The following is a 9,328-nucleotide window of genomic DNA, read 5'->3' as shown; positions in this document are numbered from 1 at the left end:
CCTCTGACAGTACTAACTGGCCACTTTCCCTGAAAGGTGGTGGCTCTCACAAGGTATGCAAATGTGGGAGCCTCATTCCACATGCCAGGCACCCCTCCCCAGAGGCAGCCTGGAGCAACGGGCTTTACATACACACACATGCATTTCCTTAGCCCCTTCTCTCCATTTCACAGAGGAGGAAACCGAGGCTCACAATGCTCCTTTTGGCAAAGACTTTTTTTTTTTAGCTGAGATTGTAACCCAGGTGTCTCACCATGGAAGGAGGAGGGATCCCAGGTTGGTGTCTGCAGCCCCTGTAACACCACCTCAAAAGTAGAGCTGACCAAGCCGGTGGTCCAGGAGGGAAATTTGAGAAAGGGCTCCCTGGAGCCCTCTAGTTCCAAGGAGTAGGACCTAGGCCTTACCCAGCAGTGCCCACAGTCTCTAGCGGCTCTGCTCCAAAGGGAATGGAATTTGCTCTGACTTCTCTCTAGGGGAAACGCAGGCGCAGAAGGCCAGGGGCCTGGAGGGCTAACTCCAGCCTCAGCCCCCCAAAGTGCCCCAGGCCTTCTGGCTTTATTCCACCCTAGCCCGAAGGGGACCACATCTGCTTGCTCAAGGACCCCAGCTGGAGGGCAGCGAGGCAGGGGCGGAGAAGGGGGCTCCTTTGTGGAGCCACCAGGGGTTCGTGGGGATCAATCATCTGAAAGCTGGAGAGACTTGTAATTTTATTCCCTGGGAGGAGGAGCCTGAGAAGTCTGCACGGGGGGAGGGGATGGGATGGAGAGGGGAGGACGGCCAGGGGAGCTCTTCGGGTAGGGGAGGGACTTGGCTAGATCTCCCAAGCCTTCTCCACTCTTCAAACTTTCACCAAACTCTTAGCCCCCGCCTCCCCGAAACCAAAACACAACAGGCTGTGGAAGAGCTGCGAGCGGCGCGGCGGGGCGGGCGCGGCACAGAGCCTCGGGAAGCTGATGCAACTTTCACTTTAAGAAAGCCACCTGGGCGCACCGCGGTGCGGACCCAGCACGCCTGGGCAGGGGGCTGCAGCATGGTAAGGGGGCTGGGGGAAGGGAACGCTGGGGCCCGCGCCTCCGTCGGTCCTGCCGTCGGTCTGAGCCGACGCGGGGCTGAGCCCCAGGACCAGCGTGTGCATATATGTGTGTGTGTGTGTGTGTGATCGCGCATGTATGCGGGCATCTGTGGGTAAGAGTGTGGGGGCACGCACCGGGATGTCTGTCTCGCCGCAAAGGTCGGGGTAGGTGCGCGCGGCTGGGTGTCACCGCTGTCACCAAGGAGCTGAAGCGGGAGGGAGAGGGAAGCGGGGGGAGCTCCTGCGTGGGGTGGGGGGGGCGCCAGACGCCGGTTAGATCGGGGGCGGCGGGCGCAGGCTGTGCGGGTAGCGCCGGAGCCAGAGCGTGGCACGGTCCGTCCGGGGAGCCAGTGGTTCTGCGCTCTGGGGGCCTGAGGGGGTCGATAATCGGCCGTGCCTGCGCCTAGCGTGCGGGCTCCCGCGCGCTCCAACGCCTCTCAGCTCCCGCCAGCCTGGCTGCCTGTCTGGTCCCTCCAGCCGGCCTGCCTCCCTATCTGCCCTCCCGGTGCCGGTGCCGGTGCCTGTGCCCGTGCGCTCGCGGGACCCGGGAAGCCGCGCGGGAGAGTCCTGGCGCACTCAGCCTCTCTTTGTCCGCGCTCTGGCCGCGGCTTTGGGAAGGGACTGCGAGCGAGCGAGGAGTTCTTTGGGGGATGCTACCCTGGAAAGAATCCGTGCCCTCCCCACCCCAACCCTCATTACCGGCACGCCTAGGGCGGGGCCGGGCGGCCGCAGGTGAGGGCAGGGGCCTAGCAGCCCTGGGCGCCCACCCCCGGCCGGCGCTCCGCACCCGGCAGCCACTGCAGATCGCGAGCCGGCGGCGGGGCCGGGCGGGAGAGTGGGGCTTGCCCCGAGGGCCGGGAGGGGCCGGAGCCGGCCCGGGGGCGGGGCCGTGGGGCGGGGACCTCGGCGCCCCGGTACTTTTCCACCGCAGGGGCCGGGGGCGGGGCCGCCGCCTCCACGCCAGCTGAGGCCCACACGTGGCGGCTGATGTAACGCCCGTGCCCCTACATCTCTCTCCCGATTAAAGCGGACGCGCCCCGCTTCGAGGAACCGGGACGCTGCGGGCGGTGCCGCTGCTCTGAGACCGACCGCGCCCCTGCCTGCTGGCCCGGGGCCTCCGCGCCTCGGGCCCGCAGATACCTAAAGGAGCCGCACCCCCTTTCGGGCCTGCTCTCGGCAAGCCACACCCCCTCGCGGATCACTCTTAAAGGAGACTGGACCCCAGCTCGCTGACAGCTTCCGCACAAAGCGCGGTCTATTTCTCCGCTGAAAGGAGCGTGAGGGTACGGCCGTTGGGAAATGAAGGCTGCGGGGCGAGGAATGGGGAAGGAGAGAATAACCTGAAAGGTTAAAGACTCCCAAAGTGAGGGAGCATCAGAAGGTTGGAGAGTAGTGGGTGAGGGGACTGGTTCTAGCGACTAATGGGCGACACTGAGCATGCTCAAGTGTTTCCAACGACCGCAGAGAAAACGCCCCCTTTACTTGGCCTATGCGGCGACTGCGCTGTACCCGCTCAGTTCCCGGCTCTGGAAACACAGAAGAAGCACACCTCTGCCCTGAAGAACTCTCCATCTAGTGGGGAGCCAGACTTGGGCACGAGGAAGCATGCCGCAGTTGCTACGTGTGGCAAGCGTGCTGAGACGTACACAGTGTGGGGGTACAGTAGGAAGGCTGACAGCAACGGGGAGAACCTAGGAAGGCTTCATGAAGATAATAGCATTGGGATAGGTTTTGAGGATGCGTAGGATATATACAGGTGGATATCAGGACAAGGGTGCTCAAAAAAGAGGGAACGGGTGCTGGGGCAAAGGCATGAAGCAGGAGCCTTCTGCAAATGCTGGGTAGTCTCACGTGGCGGCAGATGGCCACAGGTTGCTGACCTGGGCTCCCAGGTAGAACTAAGGGCTGTTTCCTGCTCCCGAAACTCCTCCACTTCCTCCATCACAGTGAATGGAAATTATGCTTCTTCCTCTACCTACCTACTAAACTGTGAGGTCCTTGAAGCCAGGGAAAGAGCCTGTCACCTTTCCATCCCCAGTGAGGACTCCAGGGCTTTTCCAAGATGGACCGTTAAAACTGATTGACCTGACAGCCCTGATACTCAGCGGTGAGACTGTCAAGATGGGCCAGGGTTCTGTGACTGATGTCTCAACATCTGCCTTTGGGTGACTCACACGCAGCTCAGACCAGCTTGTCCAACCCAGCCCTCCTGTCCCCGCACCGAACCTGCAGCCTCACCATCGTTTGTCCTCTGGGATGGGCTTCCTCCCACTGCACCAACAGAAACCAGAGACTCCTTCTTATCCCTCCCCCTACCCAGTCCGATTCATCACCAAGTCTTCCTATGTTGCCTTTTATATTTATCTGAAATCTGTGCACTTCTCCTCACCCTGTTGTCACCTTCCTAACCTGAGCCCCCTCATTTTTGACCTATCCCCTTTCTTCCTTTCCTTTCCTTTCCTTTCCTTTCCTTTCCTTTCCTTTCCTTTCCTTTCCTTTCTTCCTTGTTTCCTTCCTTCCTTCCTCTCTTTCTTTCTTTTTTTTTTTTTTTTTTAGATGGAGTTTCACTCTTGTTGCCCAGGCTAGAGTGCAATGGTGCCATCTCGACTCATTGCAACCTCCACCTCCAGAGTTCAAGCGATTCTCCTGACTCAGCCTCCTGAGTAGCTGGGATTACAGGCATGTGCCACCACGTCTGGCTAATTTTGTATTTTTATAGAGACGGGGTTTCTCCATGTTGGTCAGGCTGGTCTCCAACTCCTGACCTCAGGTGATCCGCCTGCCTCGGCCTCCCAAAGTGCTGGGATTACAGGCGTGAGCCACCGCACCCGGCCTGGCCTGGCCCATTTCTAATTGATTTCCTGTCTTCTACTTCAGCCTCCCTCCAGTCCTTTCTCCACACTGTATCTAGGGGGATGGTTTCAAGATGCATATTCCACCAATTGCTTCTCCTTGAAGTTGATCTTTTGCTTAAAAGCTTTCAATAGCCACCCTTGCCCTCAAGATGAAGACCAAAATCCAGACCCCAAAGGCCCTGGCCAGGCCTCTCTGTCCACTTTAATCTTTGACCATTTCCCCCTGACTATCTGAGCTCCAGCCTCAGAGCCTTTCCACATATTGTTTCATTTGCTTGACTCTCTCTTCCTCTTCTCTTCCTCATTATTGCCACTTTGCCTAATTTACTTCTTTAGACCCTTAAACATCACTTCCTCAGGGAAGCCCTCCCCTAGTCTTACACAAGGCCAGGCTCCCCTACTGTAGAGTCTCATAACACAATCTTTCTCTTTACATCCTTTATCTCAGTATGCAATTCTTTATTTTTTGAGACAGAGGTTCCCTCTTTTTGCCCAGGCTGGAGTGCAATGGCACGACTTCGGCTCACTGCAACCTCTGCCTCCTGGGTTCAAGTGATTCTCTTGCCTCAACCTCCCAAGTAGCTGGGATTACAGGTGCCCACCACATCGCCCAGCTGATTTTGTATTTTTGATAGAGATGGGCCTTCACCATGTTAGCCAGGCTGGTCTCAAACTCCTGACCTCAGGTGATCCACCTGCCTTGACCTCCCAAAGTGCTGGGATTACAGGCATGGGCCACCGCTCCTGGTCTCAGTTTGTAATTCTTTAAATTTTAGTCATCAGTTTAACTCTTTCCCCTTAGTCTGTAAGCTGCAGGAGTACAGATACCTTTGAGTTCTTGGTGCCTAGCACAGTTCTGGCCCAGAGCAGACCTGCAATCAATATTGCGGAATAAATGAGTCTAGCTGTGGTCAGCCATAAATGCCTGCTAAGCAGTTTAGGCCATATCCTGTTGGCTGTGGAAAACTATTGGAGAGAATCAGGGATTTAGGGCTTCGGGAGGATTAACAGATTGGAGGGGAGGAACATGTGGAGGGCTTGTGGTAAGGACAAAAATTAGGCAGAAACTTCAGAACTTATGAGGAAATTACTATTGGCCCCATCTTCCAGACTGAGAAAACTAAGGCTCAAAGAGGTTGAGTAACTTACTTGAAATCATATACCTAGTGAGTAGCTGAGCCAGAAATCCAGCCCAGGCCTACCAGATCCCAGAGCCCGAGCTCTTTATCTTGTGCTAAACTGACTCTGTGACCCGCTACTGCCTGTCAGCGGTGGCCCACAAATGCTTCAGGGGCATGTGTGGGGCCTGGTGTTGTGGATCTTCCACACGTGGAAGGGGCTGGACGCCATGGGCAATCATTTGGTGTTTTCTGAATGGACAGATGGGGCCACATAACAGGAATGTCAAAGGCAGGAGAAGGAGCAAAGCTTTACACCCAGCTCATTCTCCTGGAAGCCGCCATGAAGCAGTCTTTTCCCTTCAGTCCACGAACTACCTGAGGGCAGGGATTGCATTTGCAGTCAGAGATGTCAGAGTCAGAGATGTCAGGTCTGAAAACCTAGTTCAAGTCCTCACTCGAGCACTTACAAGGAAGGCATTTGACCTCTCCGAGTCCGTCTCTCTGATGGTAAACTGGGAGGAATTCCAGAATAACCTGGGTGAGGGCCCTCTGCAGCCTAAGTTTGGAGACACAATGTCCTCAGTTCACTTACCTGACCAGTGGGCTTAATAATTTCCAACCCATGACGTGGCTTTTTTTTTTTTTTTTTTTTTAAGACAAAGTCTCACTCTGTCACCTAGGCTGGAGAGCAATGGTGTGATCTCGGCTCACTGCAATCTCTGACTCCCGGATTCAAGCGATTCTCCTATCTCAGACTCCCGAGTAGCTGGGACTACAGGCGCATACCACCACACCTGGTTAATTTTTGTACTTTTAGTAGAGATGAGATTTCACCATATTGGTCAGGCTGGTCTTGAACTCCTGACCTCAGGTGATCCGCCCATCTTGGCCTCCCAAAGTGCTGGGATTACAGGCATAAGCCACTGCACCCAGCTGACATGGCTCTTTCTAATGCCATCTGCTGTTATTACTATCATCATTGTCATTATTAGTCCTTGAATGAGGAGAGGTGGCTTTAAGGGAGTCAAATCTAGAGTTTACAGCTTGAGAGGGAGGCACAGGGGTGAGAGAGGACAAGGTATGATCTCATTTTGAGGGAGCACACCCCCGTCTTTCTTTACTTGCCCCCAGAAGACCAAAGCCATGAGCTGGAACCTCTTTAGGAGAAGAAGTTGAGCCACAGGCCAGCCTGGGTCACATCTTGTCCCCACCCTGCCCTAAGAGAAGCTCTGCAGGAGACCAGGCAGCCAGGGCAAAGGGCCTAAAAAAGCCAAGGGCTGATTTGCATAGGCAAAGAGCAGCCTCCTCATCTCTCCTCCAGCCTTCCAGAGACTTCCTGGGCTTGTAGGTGAGAGGTGGCCCTTGACAGGTGGCTGTGGGTAGGGCAGAGTTGCCCAGAATAGCCTTGGGAACAGACTCCCTGGGAAGGCAGGAAAGGCTCCAGAGAGAGGCAGAGCCGAATCCTTCCTGGATCTAGGCCCTGAGTAGGGGTTTCCTCCCATGAGACAATTCTTTTTTTTTTTTTTTTTCCTGAGACCGAGTCCCGCTGTCGCCCAGGCTGGAGTACAGTGGTGGTGGGATCTAGGCTCACTGCAACCTCCGCCTCCCAGGTTTCAGTGATTCTCCTGCCTCAGCCTCCCGAGTAGCTGGGATTACAGGCATCCGCCACCACGCCCAGCTAATTTTTGTAATTTTAGTAGAGACCAGGTTTCGCCATGTTGGCCAGGATGGTCTCGAACTCCTGAGCTCAGGTAATCCACCTGCCTTGGCCTCCTAAAGTACTGGGATTACAGGTGTGAGCCACCACGTCCGGCCAAGATAACTCTTTTTTTTTTTTTTTTTTTTTGAGACTGAACCTCACTCTGTCACCCAGGCTGGAATGCAATGAGACAACTCTTTAAGGCTCTCTGAAGATGGATTTCTCCTGAGGCCTGTCAAAAACTAACCTTTCTTCCATCCCATCTGACATTAAGCCCGTGTGCACCAGCATTGCCATGGAGCTGCTCCTTCCACGTGGCTGCTGCCCCACAGCTCGCCAGCCCCACCTTGCCCCTCAGATGCTTCCCACAAGATCCTGGGCTGGCCTGGATCCCTCATTCCAGAGGTCCCGCCTTCGCTATTTCCCTCCATTTCAATTCAACTAACACTTCTTGTAAGCCCAGTGCCGTGCAACGTGCTGGGCACAGAGGGCAAAAGAAACAGTCCCAAGCCCTCGGGGAACTCACTGACTCATGGTCGATGAACTTAAAAGCAAATAAGTGTCATACGAAATAAGAATACTAGTAGAGATTTGCACAAAACAGAAAAGAGGAAGCAACTTTTTTATTCTTTTGAGAGAGTGGGTCAGAAAAGGCTGCAGAGAAGAGGTGACATTTAGCCCGGTGCAGTGCTGAGGATTTGTAGAATTTCACCTGGTGAACTGCTGTGGAGGGGACAGCTGGGAGTGGAAGGAGGCGTGGCTGCACAGGGGTGTGTGGCTGGCCCAGAGCTTGGTCCAAGTGAATGACATGACAACAAGCCCAGCTGCCCTGGAGCCCACACTGGGTACCGCCCAGATGGGGAAGGGCCATCCTGGCTGCCTGGCTGGGGTGAGGATGGGGAGAGTGTGCTGACCGGAGCTGATTCCCCTCCGGGAAAGGCTGAAGCCATTCACATAGACCATGAAGGAATTGGACTCCATCCCAGTTCGGTATTCATTTTTTATCTTTTACAGGATTGGGCATCTGGAGAGTCAAAAATAGACCTTTGCCCATTGGGACACGAAGCCTGGAGATCAAGAGATCCAGGGGAAAGGTTGGGGGCACTGGGAAGGAGCTGGATCTGAGGGTCTTCCAGAAAGAAAGGAGCAGCATGCGGACATGGCTTGGCAGAGGGCCTGGGCCGGCTGGTGGTGGGTGGCTCTGCACTACCTGTCTGGAGAGCCCTGTGGGCGACATGGCCAAGTCTTCACCTCACCCTCTGCTCTCTCCACAGCTCTTGAGGTCTGTGGCCTGAAAGGCGCTGGAAGCAGAGCCTGTGAGTGTGGTCCCCATCACCAGAGCCCCAGCCCACCGCCGCCATGGTAGGAAAAGGTGCCAAAGGGATGCTGGTGAGTACAGAGGCCAGACTGTGGGGAGGAAGGGGAGTCCCAAGCTCTGCCCCCAGGACCTCCTGCCAGCTGCTTGCCATGACAGGAAGGCTTAGGAAGGCCAGCACTGCCAGGGCTCCTGAGTTCCCAGCTGACCCCAGCATGAGCAGGTAGCCCCTCATCTACCAGGTCAGAGAGTGTCAGGCTCCAAGCCCACAGAGCCCACGAAGATCTGCCAGAAGGCAGGAGGTGTGCGCCCCATCCTTGTCACAGAGGTGCTGCGGACAGAAGGAGGTCACTCATGTGCTGAGAGGACAGTGCAGCGTGGGGCTGTGCGGGCGGCTTCCGTCTGTGCTGATCAAGGGCTCCTCCCTCAGACCCTGCCTGGTTTTTCTCCACTTCTCTGGGTCCTTCTCAGTCTGAAAAGTAACAACATTTTGTTTTGAGTGCTCTCCTGAGGACTCTCAGAAAATCTCTCTCCACCCTTCCCCCATGTCCTGGCTTTTCTTTGCCCTCAACCTTAGAGCACAGGGGAGGTAGTGGTGAGGCCAGGAGACACAGCGGGGTGGGTGAGATCCTTTTTATTTTTTTAATTTTTTTGAGACCAAGTCTCACTCTGTGCCTGGGCTAGAGTACAGTGGTGTGATCTCGGCTCACTGCAGCCTCTGCCCCCTCCCGGGTTCAAGCGATTCTCATGCCTCAGCCTCCCGAGTAGCTGGGATTACAGGCATGTGCCACCAAGCCTGGCTCATTTTGTATTTTTGGTAGAGACGGTGTTTCACCATGTTGGCCAGGCTGGTCTCAAACTTCTGACCTCAGGTGATCCACACGCCTCGGCCTCCCAAAGTGCTGGGATTACAGGCGTGAGCCACCGCGCCCAGCCTGGGTGAGGTTCTTAAAGGAGCAAGACTAGCTGATGGAGGGACCAGGTCAGCACCAGAAGCAGGAACCAGGAAAGTGATGCCAAATCCTGTCCCAGAGGCAATGGTTGTCTTCCTTCTCTTGAGATCTTCCCTGGGGACAGGCTAGACTGGATGGCTGCCGGGGGTGGGGACCAGGGACTGACCATGGACAGTCCCTCCCTCAGCAGCTCCCATCCTGTCAATCTCCTGTGTTGCTTTTCTCATTTAATGAAAGATTCACTGGCCTGGGGTCTTTACTGAGCCCTCCCCAAACAAGCCCTGCCTCTCACCAAAGATTTCTGGGACTCAAA

At 55.6% G+C, this 9,328-nt stretch overlaps 1 protein-coding gene across 3 annotated transcripts in view; it reads left to right on the top strand.

Moving 5' to 3' along the window:
• The first annotated feature begins 747 nt into the window (after positions 1–747).
• Positions 748–9,328, top strand: part of SLC6A9 (solute carrier family 6 member 9) — a 34,869-nt gene continuing 26,288 nt past the window's right edge. Inside the window, exons 1-2 of one of the 3 annotated variants that reach the window (XM_050798599.1) lie at positions 748–1,033; positions 8,022–8,136. In XM_050798599.1, the coding sequence (XP_050654556.1) occupies positions 8,107–8,136 (30 nt within the window). In that variant the 5' untranslated portion in view covers positions 748–1,033; positions 8,022–8,106. Of the gene's footprint in view, positions 1,034–2,104; positions 2,356–8,021; positions 8,137–9,328 lie in introns of those variants that run through there. The other 2 variants (XM_050798604.1, XM_050798614.1) reach the window with 2 other exon arrangements.

Source organism: Macaca thibetana, chromosome 1 (genome assembly GCF_024542745.1).
Source record: "Macaca thibetana thibetana isolate TM-01 chromosome 1, ASM2454274v1, whole genome shotgun sequence".
NCBI lineage: Eukaryota > Metazoa > Chordata > Mammalia > Primates > Cercopithecidae > Macaca > Macaca thibetana.
This window is presented reverse-complemented; position numbering and strand designations above follow the sequence as displayed.